We start from the raw sequence: 23,209 nt of genomic DNA, 5'->3' as shown, positions 1-23,209 counted from the left end.
GAAGTCTGTCAGTATGCAATCCTGCCCCCTATAGGTGCAAGTTTATCAGCTGACAAATAAAAGCTGCAAGACCTTTGTGACTACATTGTTGTTAAACAAACTCATGGCATTCGTTACAGGAGTGTTTCTGAACATCTGAGGGTCCCATTGAGTGGAGTTGATCAAACTTTACTTTCTCATCTCCTTGAATATTGCCTTTAAGACCTTCAGTGGTCTGGCTCTCGGTTATCGCTTGAATCAATTGTCACTAGTCCACATCAAGCTGGACCAAACACTTTAAGTTCATAAATTTCATCTGATAACACACTTTGTTGTATAGTTTATCTTTAAGCTTTGTTTTCCAGGCTGCTTCCTGACATTTTGCTATGATTAAAAATGCAGTGTCAAATTTAAGTAATGCTCCTTGTGTCCATTGGGTGGCAGTAGTGAATCACTAGTTTGTCTTCAGGTCAGCTCTTTTAAATAATTTTTTTGCAGTTTGTTTATTAGTTGGTCATTCTTACCGAGATCTCCAGCCTCTGTTGTGCTTACTTTTGCATACATACATACATACATACATACATACATACATACATACATACCATCTAATTCAGCATGTGTGAAAAGAGGTAGTAGGAAGTAAAGGTTATTTAATCCTTTCCATTCCCCAACTTTCAATAACCACATTTTATAATTAGCATTCTTCCTGAATCCCTTGTATTAAAATATTGTGTTATTTATTTATTCATTTATTTTTATTTTTAAAAAAAATTTCCTGACGCGCCTGAGAAGTAAGGCGGGGCTTAGTAGATGTTTAAACGCGTATCTCAACACTGATTGACTAGCATCTTACGTCATCTTGCCTCGGACGCATTCTCGTTTGTGATTGGACGTAAAGCCTGCATGTCTGGCTTCTGATTGGCTGCTCGGAGTCTTGGACTAACGGTCGCGTTTCAAACCTGTTATGATGGTGTGTGTGTGTGGTGTGGGCTCTCTGTAGCGTGAGCAGTGAGAATCAACCATTTATCGCGTATCGGTGTTGTGTGAGTACAATGTAATGTGATTTATTTTTTCCCCCGGATTTTTAATCTTCATCTTGGAGAACTTTCTCAACGCGGGATGGCGAAAACGGGAATGCTCGTCTTCAGCCCTCCGAGCAGAAACGACACGGACAAGGAGAACCATGTCCCGATCTTAAGTTTCACCTGGTTCTCCAAGCCCCCGGTGGTGTCGTTCGGGACAGTGAAGGTGGGCTCCTCCAAGTCGGCTCTCCTGCGGGTCGAGAACCCCTCGGAGGAGGCAGAGGTGACGGTGAGAGTCGAGGGGATCGGCCCGGGGAAAGGATTTGCCATCGACCACAGCGAGTTCACGGTGCAGGTGAGTCTCAAACTGCAGAAAAGCAGATTAAATTAAAAGGATGGTTTATAAACTTCACCATATTTTTGACTCCCTAAACCAGAGCATTAATGGGAGTCCAGGAAAAATGTGGTTCCCCCTCCAGTTGTCTTACAAAGTTCTTTTCCATTCTTGTATTGACTTCTATCTATATCCATCCACATAATTTAGCAGATGTTTTAGTTTTAATATTGACTCCTGCTCAGTTTGCTGATGAATTATTGTTTGTATTTTTTATTTATTTTTCCTTTATCAAATGCGCCATCAAGGCTGTGCCCTCTGCTTTTGTTTATTCAGTGTATATCAGTCACTTTTAAAAAATCCTCATATTATTAAATTTGCTGATGAGTTGTGTTGCTTATTTAATAAAGATAGATAGAGCCACATACTGCTGGGACAAGAAACAATGTTAAACTGAATTTCAATATGCAGTAATAATCCTACTGACCTTGTCTTAAGAGGCCATGACTTTAGACTAATGTCACCCAGGGGAAATCGAGGAATTCTGTTGTTTGATTTCAATGTGAAATAACTCAAACTTTGCCAAAGTCCGCATAGGCGGAGGACGACTGGTGATATTACAAAATGTGGATTGTCTCTGCTTTGAATGGAACCATCAGAAACTGCTGGATTTCTATGGGCGCCATTATAGGATTGTCTCCTGGATTCAGTATGAAATTGGGTGTAATGATGGACATATTGCAAAATATGGAGGCCTTTCATTTTTAAAGGACTTAGTCAGTGGTGCGACGTGTCCCGTCTCAGTATAAATGTGCCAGAAAGCAAAAGAAATGTGGATAGACTTCAGGGAGACATTCTCTACCAGGTCTTTCTCTGGGTTGTCGAGGTGGTGTGCCATGGCCCTTTGAGTACTATGTGGATGCACTTTGTACAAACAAACAAAAAAATCAAAACCCAGACAACAAACGGACTGCTTTATTTGTCCTCAGTCTGTTGGTTAGTCACCTTGAACCTTAACTTGACTTTTAATATGGAATACTTGAGTTTCAGAGGCCAGGTGCCATGGGGGCTGTTGCTTTTCTATATGAGCTCAGGAAACACTGGAAATCGCAATGTTTTGTAGAGTTCTACTCAGACCGGCTGCCTCGTTCCCAACCAGCTGGTTTGTTTGTATTCTTTGCAACTCTAAAGAAAAATCCTCCGGTGTGCATCGAAACCCTGGCTCTGTCTCACAAAATCCCACAACAATTTTATCCTGATTGCAATGAGGGGGCTTCTGATTATGATTTCTAGGGGTCTTGCTGATGGCTTAAAGGTCAGACTCAGGTTTGTTGAAGCAGGGACTTATCAAAGACGTAACTGAAAGTGTATGTGGAGGATCTGTTTCTTGATTTCATCCGTCAGCGTGGGTCTTTGATCCTGTCATGGTTTTTTTGTGTTTCCAGCCTGAAAGCACCTTTTCTTTGAGCTTAACGTGGACTCCAGTAAAAGAAGGAGGTGTGCGGGAGCTGATATACTTTAATGCCGGTGGCCCCGGGAAGTACCAGGCTGTTCTGCTGGGGACTGCCCAAGACCCCCACAACAAAAAGGTAAATGTTTTGACAATCTTAATTCCAGGACTGTGACTTATCTTTTCTTTTTTTTTATCAACTAGAATTTGTTCAAATTTTATTTTAGTCAACAGAATTTAGTCACCTGGAAACTCTCACTTGCTGTGTGTGTTTCAGAAGAGCCTGTGGGAAACACTCAAGAGTGGAAGAGAGAGTGGCAAAATAGGACGGAGGCCAAGGAGACCAGGGGGACCTCCTTCCGTTCTTTGTCCGACTGTCAAGCCCGGGACCTCTGGAAATGTGTCTGCCAGGTCAGACCTCCTGGGGAGAAACGGGAAGATTAAAGGTGTCTCTAAAGCACCTAGCAAGACCCGGGTACCGCTCGGGACGCAAGAGAGATTGAGGAACCTGATGCCTTCTGTCCAGAGTGAAATGCCACTTTTGTCCACACTGAGCAGCCAGTTAAGTGAAACTCAGGTTCCCTCTTTGAAGGAAGCTCTGGCAGCTATTCAATCTGACCTGGACATCAGTTCCAGCTGTGAATTCTCCGATTCGCTGGAGTCGGATAGAGGAAACCATGGCTTACCTGACAGCCCCAAGTTGGTCAACATCAATGAACAAAGACTGACTTTTTTTGTCAGCCAGACGGGTCTTGGGCCTGAGGCAAAGGCGGAAAACGTGAAGGTGCGTTTTACCTCCGCCACTGTGACCAAAGGCAAAGCGCCGGTGGAAATGGTGGCAAGCCGCCCGAGTGAAAGGACAGTGAAGAAGTCACGACGGAGACTCTTGGACAAAACTCTGGAGCTGTCATTCAGCAGCAGTGACGCGAGCTCTCCTCGAGCGGGAACCCCGAGCCTTCCAGTTATTGACTCTGCTTCAGGAAGAAGCTCGTGTGATGGTGATCAGGTCCTGAAGTCTTCGCCCTCAACCTCGCAATCAGAGTCCATTTCTGGTCTCATCACACTCTCTGGCATCCCTTTTGGCTGCTCTTCATCTCCGGCTACCGCCTCCATCCAATTGCCTCTATGCTCATCTTCTCCCCTGCACTGCTCGATGTTGCTGGGCTCTCCGAGCCAAGAGCCGACGGCCACTGTTTCAGAGTGTCCCTCTGTCAAGGAAGACTTGTTTCCACGTCACTCGACCTTGAATACCAAGAAGAGGAAGAGTGAGGAGCATCTTCACAATCATCAGAATGTTGGGAAAGTCCCCAAAAGGACTCAGGTGGAGACGCAACGACTGGTTCAGGAGAAGAAAGGGGTGACACCGGGACAGAGGAAAGCAGGTGAGCCAGCTCGTCTTCCTCACGGGGTTCATGCAAATTGACATCATGTGGGAATTATGCAAAGAAATTGACACTAATTTGATTCCTTTCATGATATCAAAGTTGGAAGTTCTGTGCTTGTCTCAAAATACTTATTTTAAAGGTTAATTTCATGGGATATTCATTGGAACACAAGTCAAAACTCATAATTTGTGTGTAATTAGTCAATTACTGATTGTTTTTTTGATTAAAATCCTTAAATTCGTAAATATTTTTCTTTCGGTTACCACATGTATATATCTCCAAGTTGCAGACTTTTGTTGCCGTTTTAAGCTGCACATCAGAGTTTTGTAAGGGTCTGAACAAAAAAAAAATGTCTCAATGAATTTAAAGACCAAACGACTATTGAGAAAATTCTGAACATAGAAATGATTAAGATATTTGCAGTGCTTCATGGGACAATTGTGACAATAAAGCATTAAAGTGCTCGCAGTGCCTGTTCATAGATTGGCCTGTTTTGCCTGCAACAAAAATAGTGATTAATGAACTTGAAGTAGCACCAACTACAAACCCACAGTAATTATATCCACCTGCAAAAATTCATGTTTTCTTACTCACCTGACTGATATTTGAATAGAGACTTGATTGAAGATGTAAAGGCACATCATGCATTAACCATTGAATGGCAGGTGAACTTTTTTCTCTCTCTCTCTCTCTCTCTCTCTCTCTCTCTCTCTCTCTCTCTCTCTCTCTCTCTCTCTCTCTCTCTCTCTCTCTCTCTCTCTTTTTTCCTCAGGGTCGGTTTGCTCTACGTCAACGCGAAAGATCGCAAAGTCTCGAGTTGCTGCCCAAGCAAAGCAGTCGAGCTCCAGAGCCACCTCACAAAGTAAGCAGGCGCTGCCCTTACAGGCCCTGTTCACACGACGACAACTCTCAACCGACAACGCATCGTTATTGTGTTTTCATTTTTAGAAAGTTTCAAACTTCCACAGCAACATTTTGAAAAGGATTTCTGTTTACACAGAAACGCTGAAAACGGTGTAGTTGGCATGTTGGGCAGTTTGCGCGTGTTTGTGGTTTGATTACAAAAACGGAGAACAACACGCTATATATCAACAATGATGAGTACACAAATGTTTGTATGGACTGACGACCAAGTAGGATTGTTATTACGGTGACTCGACTATAAAACTACCAAGTCCCAGGAGAATATGGACGGAGAGTCATGACACTCTGGAGGCAAATGTTGTTGTTATTGTCCATCTATCTGCATGTGTGCAGAGGGACTATTTACTGAGGCTGTGTTGGACATGTGCGGTAGTAGCATCTCAAAAGTTGCGTTTCCACAGACACGGAGTCAGGAGTGTTTTTAAAAATAATAATAATTCAACTTGGGAGCCGTTTTGAAAACGCTCTTTGGCTCTGAGCGCTGTTGTCATGTGAACAGAGCCACAATCTGGTTGAAGTGTCTCCATGTAAATACTTAACCTCCTCCAAGTGAAGGTTCCCGGGATGTTTCTTGCCATTGTGGCTCATGAACCACATAACGCAGTGGCATTGACTCTTTTGTTTGAGTAGTGTCATGGCATTTACATGAAGAGTACAGCAAGCTGTTGTTTATCTCTCCGTACTTAACTTCCATTCAGTGTGATGTTAATGAGCGTCTTCTACCAAATCCTTTAGGAGTATGAGTGCTCGGTGCAGTATCGTGCCCAAAACTGTTATTGGTGTATCCCTAGCTACTAGTATAGCAAATGTTGCTTATATTGAGTTTTTAAAACACTTGCATGGTTTGCACTTCATCTGTGTTCACGACTTTACAGATCTTGATGTATGTATTTTGGGGTTTAGCGTTGTTTTGTTTTTTTCTTTTTTCTGCAGGTACCGGATCAGTGAAGAGAACAAGAGTGGTTGCGGTTGCTCAGTCGAAGCTGACGTTCATCAAGCCTGTGCAGACCGGTATGTGATCAGGACAAGAACAAAATATTTGAGAGCATCTCGTTTTGTTTCTTCTCCTCCTTGCTCATCTTCATGCATGTTGTCTTTTCTTCGTAGCTTTACCGCGACACCCCATGCCATTTGCCGCCAAGAACATGTTCTATGATGAGAGGTGGATGGAGAAGCAGGAGAGAGGCTTCACGTGGTGGATCAACTATGTGCTCACTCCTGATGACTTCAAGGTCAACAATGAAGTCAATAAAGGTAATATTGATGTTATTGTTTCAGCCGCCTTTTCGCTATACTCTCCAAGCTAATGCTGTGACAGTCTGATTCTAATTGATGTGGCCATTAACAAAGAAAATAAAGAATATTGCACTTTTTATTCTTGCGGTAATTACTTTTTCCACTTATTTCTAGGATGGGGTGGGCAGTGCTCCGGGGAGCTTATTGGGGGGGGGGGGGGGGGGGGGGGAATCATGCACGGAGACCCACAGTGGTTTCCTGTCTCCCAAGTCCCCCATTCTAACCTCTAGGCTTTCACTGCCCCAAACATTATGCCAACCATTCAAAATTTGACATGATTTTGATGCAAAAACAATAACTTTTGTGTTGACTGCACTCTTCATGAATGTAAGCAGCCTGGTATTTCATGATTGGGGGGGGGGGGATAATATACGTATGTAAATATGTATAGTTTGATGCCAATACTGCACTGCTAACAATAAGACAACAAGCATTTGCCACTATTTGTTTTATTATTATGTTCAGTTGCGGGACTCCCTGAGGACAAATCGGGAACAGCAGTTTATTTTATCCCAAATATTTTTTAGAAATTCCGGTAAACGTTTAGTTTATTTTGACACTTTCCAAAGTCGTCCTGTTGGATTGAGCCGCCATGCCACCATTCCTCTAAGCTTTAAACTAGGCCTGCAAGACATGAGCTTCAATGACATGTTGCCTGTCAGTCTTTTTTTATTCATATTTAACTGTTGACATTAAGATGATGCCAAGTTTCCAGTATATCATGCTTCCTTACTGTATTTTATTTCTTCTTCTTTTTTGTGTGTGTGTGTGTAGATACTGCCGTATCTCTCGCCATTGCTGGCAAAGCTAAGCTGAACGCGCCTGAAGCTCCCACCAAAGAGGAGATGTCGTTCAGTACATACACGGCCCGGCGGAAGCTGAACCGCCTCCGTCGCTCCGCCTGCCAGATGTTCATGTCTGAGGCCATGGCGAAAGCCATCCAGAGGCTGGAACTGGAGGTGGAGGCTGGCCGGCTACGTGTCCGCCCCGATCGCCACCTGTGGAAAGACATCGGTACGAGCTGTGTGTCAAAAAAACAAAAAACAGAGTCCTCAAATATTTGTCAGCTCCCGTGAATATCCCTAAATGTTTCTACGTCTTCATCACATTTCAGGCGAACGCAAGAAAGTACTGAACTGGCTGCTGTCGTACAATCCGCTGTGGCTACGGATCGGACTTGAGGTATCCTGCCCGACCGCCGTTTCTCTGCTGCCGCCTTTTGTGAGTTTCTTCATCTTCAAAATGCTCTCTGTCCTCAGACGATCTTCGGGGAGATGATCTCGCTCCACAGTAACAGCGATACACTGGGCCTGGCCATGTTCATCCTACAGCGTCTGCTCTGGAACCCAGACATCGCCGCCAAATTCAGGCACTCCAGTGTGGCCCACCTCTACAAAGATGGTAATTAAAGAATTCAACCACCAATGTGAGTCTTGTAATGAGTGATCTAAATGAAGGCATGTGATTAGGGACGTTAAAATAACAGGACTCATGACAACTACATGCATTTTCAGGGGGAGGGGGTCTTTTTCATGCCTGGGGTCTCTTGGTCAAACGACCAATCAGCAACCAGTCAGTGAGACACAAAGACTGGCAGGCCTTTATTACATGTTCAGTTCAATTTTATTTCTACAGCAACAAAGCAGAGAAAAAAAAAAACTATTCCTAATGAGCAAGCAGAGAAGAAGGAAAAGAAGGAAGAAACCTGCAGAACTCCGAGGTGGAGACTTTCTGTTCTTCTAGTTGGGATTAAGAAATAGAGAGAAAAGGGTAGGACAGAGCATCAGGCAAACTGATGTAAAGCCACTCCCTGCAAACTTTTGCTGATCATCTGCTCCGTTATTCCTGTCCAGGCCACGAGGAGGCGCTGTCCCGCTTCACACTGAAGAAGCTGCTGCTCTTGGTGTGTTTTCTGGACAAAGCCAAGGAGTCCCGTCTTATTGAGCACAACCCATGTCTGTTCTGTGTGGACGCTGAGTTTAAGGTACGTGAGAGGCATCCTCGTATAATCGATTTTTCTGTGTCCGTGTGAACAAGCTCAACCTTTATCCAACTGGAGCCAACGGATTATTGATAATGGGAACAGAAAAAATGTAACGGCAGATATAACTATTATTGGAGGAATTTCCTTCCAAATCTGTGGCGTGTTTTTGTTTTGATTGGGAAATAATTTTTAAAATGTTTTCTTTTTCAGCACATCAACCTTTTGCTCGTGGTGCCATACGGCCAATTTTTTAATTAAAAGACCAATAGGAGTTAATGGCTCTGGTATATCTTTTGGGGATTATATTACAGTTTTTTGTGTGATGGCAGACAACCAAAGAACATTTCCGCCGAGGTTTCTTTGGGAGTTACAACACCAGTTAAATGGATGGAAAATCAGAGCGAGGACCTCCAAGGCCATCCATCATTACATCTCCCTGCATTCCTCCGGTTTTCTCTCTGAATTTCAATCTGTCTGGCTCTCTTGCAGACCAGCAAAGACCTGCTGCTGGCCTTCTCCAGAGATTTCCTCAGCGGAGAAGGGATCCTCCCGCGCCACCTCGGCCACCTTGGCTTACCCGTCTCCCATGCCCAAAAGCCCCTGGACGAGTTCAACTTTGCCGTAAAGAACCTGGCAGTGGACTTGCGATGCGGCGTGCGTCTAGTGTAAGTGTGAGAAATTAATTTTGACACTGTGATCCTCGGTGGTTTGGAGGAGTTTGTCAGTGTTGGCCTTGAGGCAGAGTCCCTACAGCTCGGAGGATCACTGTAGCAGACGCAGGAGTTTCTTCCTCTTAGGCCCCATTCACACAATGTTTCAAGTGAAACGCATTGTTTTTGTGTTTTCGCTTCAGAAAACTTTCACGTTTACTCTGTTTTCAAGGCAATGTGAACACAGAAATGCTGAAAGCAGATGTAGTTTTCATGTTTGACCACTAGAGGAAGCTGTTTGTCTTTGTAATAAAACTAGTCACACGTTCCATTATCATAAACAATGGTGTGGACAGATGACGAAGTTAGATTGTTATTCCGGTGACTCTCAACCATAAAACTACCAAGTTCCAGGAGGATATGGTCTGGGAGTCATGACACTCTACACACCAGCAGTGACTAGACAGTTTTGGTTATATGGAAACATTTCAGAAACTGGGCGGTTTTACTTTGTTTTGGTTATTTTTACTTGTTTTTGGTGCTTCTGCTCTGTGGCCACCAGCTATGAAATAGCTATCACTGTTTTTAAAATATTTTTTTTCTTAATAAATTAACAGCACAAAGCACAATTTCTTGTGAATGAATTGTGATTTATATACTTTTTTGCACTTTCACATTTGACAACATATTATGATGATAATAACAATGACATAATATTTGAATTTGCACTGTGTGGCAACATGAATATAGTGAATGTTGATTTCCCCCTAATGATAAATGTGAGATGTGTTGTGCAGCCCTAGTTTAGTCTGTCAACTATAATCTGCATCTTCTGCTCAGTTAATTTAGTCCCTGGTGATGAACCTGTGGTTTCCTGCTGCATCTCGCTGAAAAGTCGATGCTGAAACAATCTCCCCACTCCAACAAATCTGTGTCCATACATCCCTACTTTTACAAAATTGTTTACAAGTAGTATTGCTGTATTTACCATTTTTGAACATGTTTAGCAGCCGCAGATGAGTTTGATTTGATGGACAGTGGGTCAAAGTAGTTTTCTTCTTTTAAGTTAAGCAGTTTATTGTTATAATTATTACTATATATTGTAAGCTGGTGTTGCACATGATTGATTAGGAAAGGGTGGATAAATAGATAATAATGGCAAAAGGAAAAACAGAGATGAAGGCCATCTCAATGCATTGCCCCTTAAGACCTCTTCATAACTGTTTTCTGCTTCCAGGCGTGTGATGGAGCTCTTCCTGCAGGACTGGAGTTTGTCCAAGAAGCTCCGTATGCCGACCATCAGCCGCCTCCAGAAAGTTCACAATGTTGACATCGCTCTGCAGGCGCTGAGAAGCAAGGGCGTCGACCTCAAGGACGAGCGTGGTAATGGATGAATGTCGGATTGCAGAGGCACAGCATCCGATCGAATATGTGACTTGAAAAGAGTTTAAGATTACACCGTGTTGAAACGATTGACCCTGGCTACACCTTATTCTGTTTTTCTTCCACCGTTTCTGATGTTTAATCCAAAGTGAGCAGGTGTTGTTTGGAAGACGATGATATGCAGCGAGATTAGTGGGATGAAGAAACTCAACTTTTACAATTAAATGACAAATCCGGTTCACATGTTACACGTTTATTACATCGTTGTTGGGTTTATATAAATATATATATATATTTTTTATTTTATTTTTTTTATGTCGCCTTCAGGCTCCACCATCGAGTCCAGGGACATCGTGGATGGTCACAGGGAAAAGACCCTGGGACTCCTGTGGAGAATCCTCCTTGCCTTTCACGTGTGTATCCCAATATTTCGCCCACAAATTGACCCCTGAACTTTTGAATCTGGGTGAAAATGGTTAATTGAAATACTTGGTGTTCAGCTGGATGTGATTTTGAATGAAGACGACCTGAGGGAGGAGATTGGCTTCCTGAAGGACACCATCAGGACCAAACGGAGGTTTGAATCTCTGAAAGGTGATCAAGGTCCTCAGCCAGACGCTGCTGAGGAAACAGTCTTGTTCGAACACAGCAGCAGAAAGATCACCCTGCTCATGGACTGGGTGTGTGCTGTCTGCGACTTCTACAGGCTGAAGGTGAGCCACAAAACTGACTACAGTCTCAACATTGATGAAATCTGCTCCAGTTCAGCCACTCACAGTGGACCTGATGGGAGCAAAACTCACACATCACAAGTATAATTATATTTTGATTATGGAGTTACAGGACATAAATCAGGAGGATTACAATCTGGATGTGTTAAGTGACGTCTGTCATTGGTCTGTGCAGGTGGACAACTTCACTGTGGCATTCTCCGATGGACGCGTCCTCTGCTACCTCATCCACCACTACCACCCCGGCCTCCTGCCAGCAGAGGCTGTCAGTCACAGTACGACCCAGACTGTGGAGTGCTCCGTGGGGGGCCACCTCGAGCTGGACCACTCCTCCAATGACCCCGACGCCTCCTTAGACTGTCTCACAACAGGCCTTACAGGTATCTTACAGCTGTGGGCGCTTCTTTTTTAAAAAAAAATTTTTTTTTAAGAATAGCTTTATCCGCATTGTTTTGCTTTGAAAATGAATCATAAACTGGGAGTTTTAAATTGTACAATGTTGAACAAGCGTTATTGTGAAAAAATTACTGGAGAGGTTCATTGCGGATGTTAAAATGAAATGTAGAAAACATTCCTCACTTGGAATAACAACATCTGGGCTGCTTTTGCCAACAGGAACAGACTCTCAGTTGTTTGACAGCCTGCTGAAAAATGAGAAAAACAACTTCAGGGCGTTCAACACTGCTCTGGCTTACCTGGGAGGTGTTCCAGGAATGATGAACCCAGCTGACATGTCCAACACGATCCCCAACGAGAAGGTGGGCTCACATTAAAAGTCTCCTTTTGAACCACTCCGATTTACAGTCTGTTTCATCAATGACTCATTGGTCTGTCTGAATAGATTGGCTCCATGAGATCAAGGCAGCCAGTTCTTGATCTGATCAGAGTCCATGTAAATGGCACATCGAATTGATTTCCACTGTGACGTGACCAGAGCTGTTGTCTGAATATTCTTCTATGTGCACAGGAAGCAGGGTTTTATTATACATTATTATAACTATCGGGCTCTGATAAACCATACATGCAGTAATGAATATTCACCCTGATCCAATGAACATGTAGACTTGATATTTCCTACCTGTTTCGATCTGAACTTAACTGTAAATGTTGGTCAATTTTAGAATTTAATATAGAATTTTCTTAATCAAACATTGTTTCTTTATTGCTGTTATATCTCATTAGTAAAATGATCTCTGTGTTGAACAATGACTTTGATTAATTTACCTTTTTGTCTGTGAAATCTCAGACAGTTGTCTTGTTATCACATGACCGTCTCAAAAAAAAAAAAGGTTTATGTTTATTATGAAAGTGTGGATAACACTTTTGCGAAGCTGAACTTCTCCGGTGCTTATAAAAGATGTGTAGAGACGGGTGCCGAGACCCTCAGAGTGACTCTGTCTTCATCCATTTACTTCCAGGTTGTGATATCTCACCTGTCCTTCTTGTGCGCTCGTCTGCTGGACCTGCGTAAAGAAAGCAGAGCTGCTCGGGTCATTCAGGGTGCCTGGAGGAAACACAAAATCAGGGAGGAATTAAAGCTGTACAAGGTCAGACAATGTTTGTTTTATTGTTGTTGTTGTTGTTGTTGTTGTTGTTGTTTGAAACTGTATGTCCAGGACCACAACTACTACTGTCCAAACTTCAAAGACATTTTAATACCATTTAAACACACATTGAAGTGACGGAGGGTAATGACCTTTCAAGCTCCACCAACACTGGGACGTTAGGAGAACTACACTGAAAGGAAATTTCACAACATTAGTAACATATATCTGTATAGGTGCACTCCTTTATTTATAATTCTGAAATGTTGTATGCATACAGGAGAGAAACATGGCAGCAGTGAAAATCCAGAAGGCCGTGAGGAGCTTTATAGAGAGACGCAGAGCTGTGAGGCAGAACCGGGCTGCTGTCACCATCCAGTCACTGTGGAGGGGCTACACCGTCCGCAACCAGATGAGGCTGAAGAGAGAGGCTGGACTTCGTGCTGAGCAGCATGAAGCGGCAACAATCATCCAGGCAGGTTTATGCGAAGCCAAATTATGAAGGAAAATCTATTAAAGGGGACTAGAAAGGTTGTTGAGCCAGTCTGTTGGAGTATTGTCGAGTCATGTGATTGTGTTTACATTGAAGTTTCTTCTCTTGACTAACCAGGCTCACTGGAGGAGGTTTTCAGTCAGAAGGGCTTATCTGCGCCTCAAACATTGTGCCATTGTCATTGAAGCACGGTGGAAAATGAAGAGGGCGTTTTCTGAATATCGAAAGCTTCGCCATGCAGCCACCGTCATTCAAAAGTACTCACGAGCGTGGGCTCTGTCAAAAAGGGATCGAGCAGACTTTCTCTCTCTGAGGGCAGCTGTGGTGACAATACAGCGGGGATACAGAAGATGGAAAGCACAGAAAACACACCAGGAAGACTGCGCTGCCAAGGTCATCCAATCAGCGTTTAAGAAATGGTATGAGGAGAGAATGGCCAGAAAATCCGCTGCTGTCAGAATTCAGTCCTGGTACAGGATGAAGATGTCTCTCCAAAAATACAGAGCCACGAAGAGAAGCGCTGTGCTCATTCAAGCTCGGTACAGAGGCAGTGTGCAAAGACGCTGTTTTCAAATGATGAAGGTGCAGCACAGCTCTGCCATTGTCATCCAGAGTGCCTTCAGAGGGTACGTAGTCAGAAAGCAGGTATCCAACATGGAGCAGGCTGCCGTTTTGATCCAGCGCCGCTTCAGGGCCTGTCTGCTGATGAACATGGAAAGGAAAATGTTTCTGAGGATGAGATGTGCTGCTGTCATCATACAGGCGGCGTATCGAGGAAAAGTGTCTCGAGACTCACTAAAAGAGCGAGACAGAGCAGCAACGGTAATCCAGGCAGCTTTTAGGAGGTACGCTGTCCAGAGACGTTACAGGGTCTTGCAAAAAGCTGCAGTCATGATACAGAGAAAGTACAGAGCTACAGTTTTGGCTCATAGATTAAAACACAAATACGAAGCTCTTAGAAATGCTGCACTCACTGTACAATCTCACTGGAGAGGTAGAGCAGACAGGAAGAGGCTGGAAAAGTATAATGAATGTGCAACTTTGATACAGTCGTGCTACAGACGACACACAGCGCAACTGGAGTTCAGATCCAAGAAGGCAGCAGCTGTAGTCCTTCAGCAACATTACAGAGCCTTCGTTGCTGGAAGAGAGATGAGAAACACTTACCTGCAGAAGAAAGCAGCATGCCTTGCTCTCCAAACTGCATTTAGAGGCATGAGAGTAAGGATGGAGCTCAGGAGAAAACACCAGGCGGCGACTGTCATTCAGTCGTCAGTGAGGATGTTCCTTTGTAAGAAGACATTTTTGCTCCTCCAACGTGCGGCCGTTGTCATCCAGAGCCGATATCGAGCCCTTCTGCTCTGCAGAGCACAACACAATGAATTCACTGAACTGAAGAAGTCTGCGATAAAGATACAAGCTGCCTTCAGGGGTTACAGAGTGCGGGAAAACCTGAGGAAGAGACACAACGCCGCCACAGTAATCCAAGCCCGGTTCAGGATGTACAGAACACGTATGGCTTACCTCGCTCTAAAATGTGCTGCCATTATTCTTCAGGATCGCTACAGGGCCAAGGTGCTCAAGGACAGGCAGATTCAGACATACAGGGCAATGAAATGTGCTGCTGTGGTCCTCCAGGCAGCGTACCGTGGCCATCTGGTCAGGAGGAAGGTGGCAGAGATGCACCGGGCCGCTACACTCATCCAAAGGAAGTTTGTGACCACCAGAGAAAGAAGGCGATTCCTTGCAGTCAAGGCAGCAGCTTTGATCTGTCAACGTAGGTACCGAGCAGTGACGCTGGCAAGAAAAGAGCGTTTTGACTATTTGTCAAAGCTTAAAGCAGCCGTCTGTTTGCAGGCGGCCTACAGAGGATTCAAAGCGAGGAAGCAGCTACGTATCAAGCAGGCAGCAGCTGTACAAATTCAGTCTCACTTCAGAAAGTACCAGCAGAGAAGGAACTTTGTCAGCCTCCGCTGGGCTTCCAGTGTACTGCAAGCACGCTACAGAGCTAATAAACAGATGAGGGCAGACATGCTGTCCCTGAGGGTCAAGAGAGATGCTGCCACTGTCTTACAAGCTGCCTTCCGTGGAATGAAAACCAGGCAGGTACTTCAGCAAAGGCATCGGGCTGCCACAGTTATCCAGAGAGCTCACAGAGCCCACCGTGAACGTGAGCATTACCGTAGACTGAAATCCTCCGTTCTCACCGTGCAGCGCCGGTATCGGGCCAACGTGGTGATGAAGAAACAAAGAAAAGTGTATGAACAAACCCTCGGAGCAGTTATCATCCTGCAGTCTGTGTACAGGGGACGGCTGGTCAGAAAGGACGTAGCCTGTCAGCATCACGCTGCTACAGTGATTCAGTCTGCATTCAGAAAGCAAAGAGATTTCCTCAAATTTCAGGCCATGCAGCGTTCAGCCATCGTCATCCAGAGACACTATCGGTCCTGTACTCAACGACACAAAGCGCTGTTGGATTTCAGATCCAAGAAGGCAGCAGCTGTAGTCCTTCAGCAACATTACAGAGCCTTCGTTGCTGGAAGAGAGATGAGAAACACTTACTTGCAGAAGAAAGCAGCATGCCTTGCTCTCCAAACTGCATTTAGAGGCATGAGAGTAAGGATGGAGCTCAGGAGAAAACACCAGGCGGCAACTGTCATTCAGTCTTCAGTGAGGATGTTCCTTTGTAAGAAGACATATTTGCTCCTCCAAAGTGCTACCGTTGTCATCCAGAGCCGATATCGAGCCCTTCTGCTCTGCAGAGCACAACACAATGAATTCACTGAACTGAAGAAGTCTGCTATAAAGATACAAGCTGCCTTCAGGGGTTACAGAGTGCGGGAAAACCTGAGGAAGAGACACAACGCCGCCACAGTAATCCAAGCCCTGTTCAGGATGTACAGAACACGTATGGCTTACCTCGCTCTAAAATGTGCTGCCATTATTCTTCAGGATCGCTACAGGGCCAAGGTGCTCAAGGACAGGCAGATTCAGACATACAGGGCAATGAAATGTGCTGCTGTGGTCCTCCAGGCAGCGTACCGTGGCCATCTGGTCAGGAGGAAGGTGGCAGAGATGCACCGGGCCGCTACACTCATCCAAAGGAAGTTTGTGACCACCAGAGAAAGAAGGCGATTCCTTGCAGTCAAGGCAGCAGCTTTGATCTGTCAACGTACGTACCGAGCAGTGACGCTGGCAAGAAAAGAGCGTTTTGACTATTTGTCAAAGCTTAGAGCAGCCGTCTGTTTGCAGGCGGCCTACAGAGGATTCAAAGCGAGGAAGCAGCTACGTATCAAGCAGGCAGCAGCTGTACAAATTCAGTCTCACTTCAGAAAGTATCAGCAGAGAAGGAACTTTGTCAGCCTCCGCTGGGCTTCCAGTGTACTGCAAGCACGCTACAGAGCTAATAAACAGATGAGGGCAGACATGCTGTCCCTGAGGGTCAAGAGAGATGCTGCCATTGTCTTACAAGCTGCCTTCCGTGGGATGAAAACCAGGCAGGTACTCCAGCAAAGGCATCGGGCTGCCACAGTTATCCAGAGAGCTCACAGAGCCCACCGTGAACATGACTATTACAGTCGACTGAAATCCTCCGTTCTCACCGTGCAGCGCCGGTATCGGGCCAACGTGGCGATGAAGAAACAAAGAAAAGTGTATGAACAAACCCTCAGAGCAGTTATCATCCTGCAGTCTATGTACAGGGGACGGCTGGTCAGAAAGGACGTAGCCTGTCAGCATCACGCTGCGACGGTGATTCAGTCTGCATTCAGAAAGCAAAGAGAGTTCCTCAAATTTCAGGCCATGCGGCGTTCAGCCATCGTCATCCAGAGACACTATCGGTCCTGTACTCAACGACACAAAGCGCAGTTGGAGTTCAGATCCAAGAAGGCAGCAGCTGTAGTCCTTCAGCAACATTACAGAGCCTTCGTTGCTGGAAGAGAGATGAGGAACACTTACCTGCAGAAGAAAGCAGCATGCCTTGCTCTCCAAACTGCATTTAGAGGCATGAGAGTAAGGATGGAGCTCAGGAGAAAACACCAGGCGGCGACTGTCATTCAGTCGTCAGTGAGGATGTTCCTTTGTAAGAAGACATTTTTGCTCCTCCAACGTGCGGCCGTTGTCATCCAGAGCCGATATCGAGCCCTTCTGCTATGCAGAGCACAACACAATGAATTCACTGAACTGAAGAAGTCTGCGATAAAGATACAAGCTGCCTTCAGGGGTTACAGAGTGCGGGAAAACCTGAGGAAGAGACACAACGCCTCCACAGTAATCCAAGCCCGGTTCAGGATGTACAGAACACGTACAGCTTACCTCTCTCTAAAATGTGCTGCCATTATTCTTCAGGATCGCTACAGGGCCAAGGTGCTCAAGGACAGGCAGATTCAGACATACAGGGCAATGAAATGTGCTGCTGTGGTCCTCCAGGCAGCGTACCGTGGCCATCTGGTCAGGAGGAAGGTGGCAGAGATGCACCGGGCCGCTACACTCATCCAAAGGAAGTTTGTGACCACCAGAGAAAGAAGGCGATTCCTTGCAGTCAAGGCAGCAGCTTTGATCTGTCAACGTAGGTACCGAGCAGTGACGCTGGCAAGAAAAGAGCGTTTTGACTATTTGTCAAAGCTTAAAGCAGCCGTCTGTTTGCAGGCGGCCTACAGAGGATTCAAAGCGAGGAAGCAGCTACGTATCAAGCAGGCAGCAGCTGTACAAATTCAGTCTCACTTCAGAAAGTACCAGCAGAGAAGGAACTTTGTCAGCCTCCGCTGGGCTTCCAGTGTACTGCAAGCACGCTACAGAGCTAATAAACAGATGAGGGCAGACATGCTGTCCCTGAGGGTCAAGAGAGATGCTGCCATTGTCTTACAAGCTGCCTTCCGTGGGATGAAAACCAGGCAGGTACTCCAGCAAAGGCATCGGGCTGCCACAGTTATCCAGAGAGCTCACAGAGCCCACCGTGAACATGACTATTACCGTCGACTGAAATCCTCCGTTCTCACCGTGCAGCGCAGGTATCGGGCCAACGTGGCGATGAAGAAACAAAGAAAAGTGTATGAACAAACCCTCGGAGCAGTTATCATCCTGCAGTCTGTGTACAGGGGACGGCTGGTCAGAAAGGACGTAGCCTGTCAGCATCACGCTGCTACAGTGATTCAGTCTGCATTCAGAAAGCAAAGAGATTTCCTCAAATTTCAGGACATGTGGCGTTCAGCCATCGTCATCCAGAGACACTATCGCTTCTATAAGCTTCAGCGGCACGAAAGAGAAAAGTTTCTGGAGCTGAAACAATCGGTCACCATCCTTCAAGCAGCATTCCGGGCCTGGCGTGTCACGAGAGACATCAGACAACGAAATCAAGCAGCGCTTGTGATTCAGTCCTGCTGGAAAGGCTCAGTGCAACGACGCATCTTCCAGACTAAGAAAGCGGCAGCTGTGAAACTACAGCAGATGTTCAGGGCAGTGCTGCTCGCCAGAGCGGAGAAGACCAACTACATTCGAAAGAGGAAAGCTGCCGTCACACTTCAGAAGCACTGCCGAGCCTGGATTACAAGACGGGAGGTAAGGGAAACCTTTCCTAACCCTGTAGTAATTTGATGGTAGTAAAAACAACACACTCAGTCATGTTATTTTTTGTCACATAGTCTTGAAAAAGTTGAAGATTCTGTTGAAGTGCACATTGAACAGGCTATATATATTTAAAAACATATTTTAAATGGACTCCAATGTGATTCAGGAACTGGAGGCCGCCCAGGCAGAGAGGAGGCTCCGTTTCTCGTCTGCAGCCTTCCATCATCTCGGCGCCATAAAAATCCAACGGGCTCTCAGGGCCCACTTGGCTCTGAAGTCAGCTAAAAGGCAGATTCATAATGTTGTCACCATACAGGTACCTCAGTCACAAGCCCACAGAACCATCGCCGCTACCGAGTGCTATATTTGTTAAAAGCGATCTATTGTCCTTTCCTAGCGATGGGTGAGAGCAAGATGGCAAAGAAAACAATTTCTTGAAGACAGAAGAAAGGTGGTTCAAGTCCAGAGGGCCGTCAGGCGCCGGCTTGCTTGTCGTGTGAAAGCTGCGTGCATCATCCAGCAGGCTGTCAGGAGGTTCCTCCTCGTCAGGCGCCAGAAGAGGGCAGAGCAGGGCATCACGAAAGCACAGGTAAAATAGTCAAAGGAGACGCTTTAACATGCTATGATAATTGTTTTTCACCTCTGGTCCAGAGATCACCGATGCTGTGCCTTCCCGGCTAAATTTGTATGTGTTAAACGAAACAATGAGACACTTCGCAGACTCCAGACTCTTTGCCTGGGGGTTCCAAGGACGTATTGCCAGCAGTGGGCGCGCTAACGTTGCCAGTGGGTTGAGATTCACTCCAGAGTGGATCGAACCAACATTTTGTACTCTGCGTGGCTTACGTGAGCTGTGGTGAAGTCATTCGCACCCACTGGAATTTAATATGGAATCATTTGGCAATTCTGCAAAGAAATTGAAGCACTGGGAAGCGGTTCTCATCAAGAACCAGTTTCCCATTCCCATCCGTAGTCTCTAATGCTCCTGCAAATCAGACCTTGATGAGGGACATTGTGGTCTTTGTTAGTAGAAATCTGGGGAGAATAAGAAAGATTTAGATGCCCTGATTTAGACTTTGACCCATAAAAATCATTGGAACAACTTGTTCTTTGCACTCTGTACAATATGAATTGTATTGTGCTTTTAACAGGTCATTTTTCCATGATTATCTTCATTGCCCAACTTTATGACGTTATATTTGTATTGACTGGATTGCAATGAATCGAATTCATACAAAATTGCAGCACTCGGATCCGGACCTCTCTATGTTGTGAACTCCTTGTTCTGTGATCGCGTACACCAGTGATTAGTGAATAATTTAACCGCCATTTAAATATTTTCGGAAACCATCCACAACAAATGGCACTTCATGTTGAAATTAAAAATGGACATCAAAGGCCCAAACATGGTTGACGTTAAGTCTTTTTAAACGTCTTTACCAGCGAATTTAAAATACTACAAGGACCATGGATACTTATTTTAAGAGTTTGTAAACCTGTTTTGTTGATGTTTGGATTAGAAATGCTGTCCTACATGAAACTAACAACATGCACTGCCTCCTACTGGTCACATTGATTAACATCCCAGGCCAATGTTTGAAACTCATAATTCACATGCGTGACGGAAGCATATTTGGGCCGTAACAGCTGGGACAAAGAGCCGCAGCATAAAAGATATCTGTGATTACAGGACTGCATCAGGACTGGCACCATTTAATGTTTTCGGGTTCGTCTTTTCTCTTGTTCGATTCTCTCCAGGCTCTCTGGAGAGGCCACCGGTCGCGCAGACTGAACGACAACCCCAAGTTGGTGGCATTGAGGCACCGCTTGCGTCAAGTGACCGCCGCCGCCAGAGAGGAGGATAAACTGATCAACAAGACATTATTCGCCCTTGACCACCTCCTTCATTACAAACAATTCTCCTACATCCTGGAGGCCCTGAAAAACCTGGGTAAGACTTCTCGCTTCCACTGCGTTTTACTGTTGTACTCAAACACTACGACGACTCACTACTGCCGCCCGGTGTACAACAGTGTCCTGACATATATTTTACCTTTCACCCCACACATAATGGACTTAGGTGGTTTCCAGAAGATGCAGTGATTGGGGTTTAAAATGTGTGTATGGTCACGTGGGTCTGCATGTTGTTCTCATCTGTCTGTGTTGAACTGCACAGAGACGACCACCAGGCTGTCCCCGGAGTGCTGTGAGCATCTTCTGGGCAGCGGCGTCACCAACGTCCTCTTCATACTGATCCGCAGCTGCAACAGGAGCATCGCCAGCATGGAGGTCATCACCTTCTCTGTCCAGATCCTCCTCAACCTGTCCAAGGTATCGTGGATACGCAGAGCAGCTGACCTCAGTGCGACGCGGCGTAGTCGAGCACATTCAGAGTGAAGTTGTGTTATTAATGGAGCATTTACTGTCCATTCGAGTCGTTTTCCATTCCTGACCGTTTTATTCTGATCTCCTTTACCAACTCATAATGTAATCACTTTTATGAAGTAACTTGAACGGGCACTCGGTAGAGCGCGTGCCTTCCATCGACGCCACACTTGTTTGCTTAACTGAGTTAGCATGTTAGCCGTGAGCTCATAGTGATGCTAACTGTCCTCAATTCAGGTACAAAGTTATTTTTCTCATGCAAAATCACAGAGAAGATGAAATTGTTTTTGTTTTTTTGGTTGTTTTTTGTAAAAAAGGAAGAAGTTTACCTCGAGGCTTATTGGTAATCAAATTACTCGAGGAAGCGATTCAGCTCTACCCTTGACTCAAGCGCTTGATTTATATATTTTTTTCTTCAGTACCACAAGACCATTGACATGGTGTATTCAGTGGAAAACTCAGTGGAGACACTGCTGGACCTGCTGCAGAGATACAGAGACAAAGCAGGCGATAAGGCGGCAGGAAAGGGCGGCAGCATCTTCACCAAAGCCTGCTTCATCCTCGCCATTCTGCTGCAGGACCAACGTCACGCTGGGGTTAGTACCACACCTGGACCCAAAGCCATGACAAATTAACTGACGTCAACTTTAAAGTAAAACAAACTTGTAACTTGATTTCCTTTTTTAGGAAGTCTTGAAACAGCCCAGTGTCGTGGACCGGGTCCGCAGTATTTACCACCTCACTGTTCGCAAACACAAGATGGACGCTGAAAGAGCCGTCATTAAAAACAAGATGTCTGCTTCAAACAACCGGGCCCACGCGTTCACAGTGACTCCTCACAAGTCCCGCCCTCAACCAAAGTGCGTCCGTTGGTTTGTGAAATACGCATGAGAAATACTTTAGGAGACGTTTTCAAGGAATTGATTCATATTTTTCTTTTTTTTTCTTTTTTCTTTCTTTCTTTCTTTCCACAGATTTGCACCAGATTGGGTTCTCGGGAGAGACAAACTCAAAGACATCAACGACCCCCTCAGGGCAATTCAGATGGTGGCCGAAGCTCTGTTTGTAGTTTAAAAAATTAAACTCTTGTAAATATTTACGATGTGTCTTTAACACTTTAACAGCTTTTTTACATGACATTTTTTTGTATTTTCAATCTGTGAATCTGTTGGTCAATAAACCATATTTTCGACTTTGTTTTGTTGTTGTTTATGTGCAGAGTTTCATAAAGTCTTACAGACCTTGAACCACTTTGCCAACAATAAACTATTATAGGTCATATATATATATATATACAGGCTGCAGCTAGAAATACACTAATACCTGGGAGAAATTACACTTGAATAATAAGGATAATTTGGGGTCCAAGCAGTACTGATGGCCAAATGAAGCCTCATGAACTACTGTCTTTATTTTCTGAAGTGTGTTTTCAAACAGCTGTTGAACAGTGGCTTCAGAAAATAAAGATAGTGGTTCATGAAGCTTCATCTGGCACATCACTGCCAAGCAGTGCAACAACCTTATTGTACAAGGAATTATTAGTATGATACTTTCTAATCCTTCAGAACTGCTGCATTTTTGACAGCATAAATGTGTTCAAAACCGTTTGCACGCGTGTCATAAGTGGTGGATTTCATGGGAATAATGCATGTGTGTGCCAAAATGGCTGCATGTCTAATTTTTTTTTTCACCACATTTGCAACATCTACAGCATGTTTCACCTACATCCACAATGTTTGGTAGGAATATGCAGCATGTTGGACTGCACAAAAAAGTCTGACAGACTTATCAACACCGTACCATTGCACAAATAGTTAAATATAGGATATTGGCACACGAAAGAATAGACAGTATGTATATACATACATACATACATATATATATATATACATACATATATATATATATATAAGTAGATAATTGGAAAAAAGAAATATGGATATACATGTACATTGAAGTACAGGAAAATCTGAATGAAGAAAAATGCACACAGTAGCAGTAATATTTTTAGTGTTCAGCAGTGCCAGAACGATGATATTTACAACACATCATAAAAAAAAAAAAAAAAAAATGTGTTTACCTTT

At 44.7% G+C, this 23,209-nt stretch overlaps 1 protein-coding gene across 1 annotated transcript; it reads left to right on the top strand.

Moving 5' to 3' along the window:
- Nucleotides 1-940: 940 nt before the first annotated feature.
- On the top strand, nucleotides 941-22,322 carry aspm (assembly factor for spindle microtubules). The gene is made up of 26 exons (XM_080473621.1): nucleotides 941-1,356; nucleotides 2,781-2,924; nucleotides 3,063-4,167; nucleotides 4,943-5,032; nucleotides 6,028-6,105; nucleotides 6,202-6,348; nucleotides 7,165-7,404; nucleotides 7,505-7,572; nucleotides 7,650-7,791; nucleotides 8,244-8,374; nucleotides 8,864-9,039; nucleotides 10,262-10,407; nucleotides 10,735-10,820; nucleotides 10,908-11,120; nucleotides 11,314-11,518; nucleotides 11,754-11,896; nucleotides 12,557-12,685; nucleotides 12,963-13,157; nucleotides 13,293-18,731; nucleotides 18,907-19,056; nucleotides 19,138-19,329; nucleotides 20,499-20,691; nucleotides 20,917-21,071; nucleotides 21,545-21,721; nucleotides 21,813-21,985; nucleotides 22,100-22,322. The coding sequence occupies exons 1-26, from the start codon at nucleotides 1,099-1,101 to the stop codon at nucleotides 22,197-22,199; spliced, it is 10,275 nt and encodes a 3,424-aa protein (XP_080329747.1). The 5' UTR covers nucleotides 941-1,098; the 3' UTR covers nucleotides 22,200-22,322.
- Nucleotides 22,323-23,209: the final 887 nt, after the last annotated feature.

Source organism: Lipophrys pholis (assembly GCF_963383615.2).
Source record: "Lipophrys pholis genome assembly, chromosome: 10".
Classification (NCBI taxonomy): Eukaryota; Metazoa; Chordata; class Actinopteri; order Blenniiformes; family Blenniidae; genus Lipophrys; species Lipophrys pholis.
Note: the sequence above shows the minus strand (reverse complement) of the source record. Positions and strands in the feature narration are given on the sequence as shown.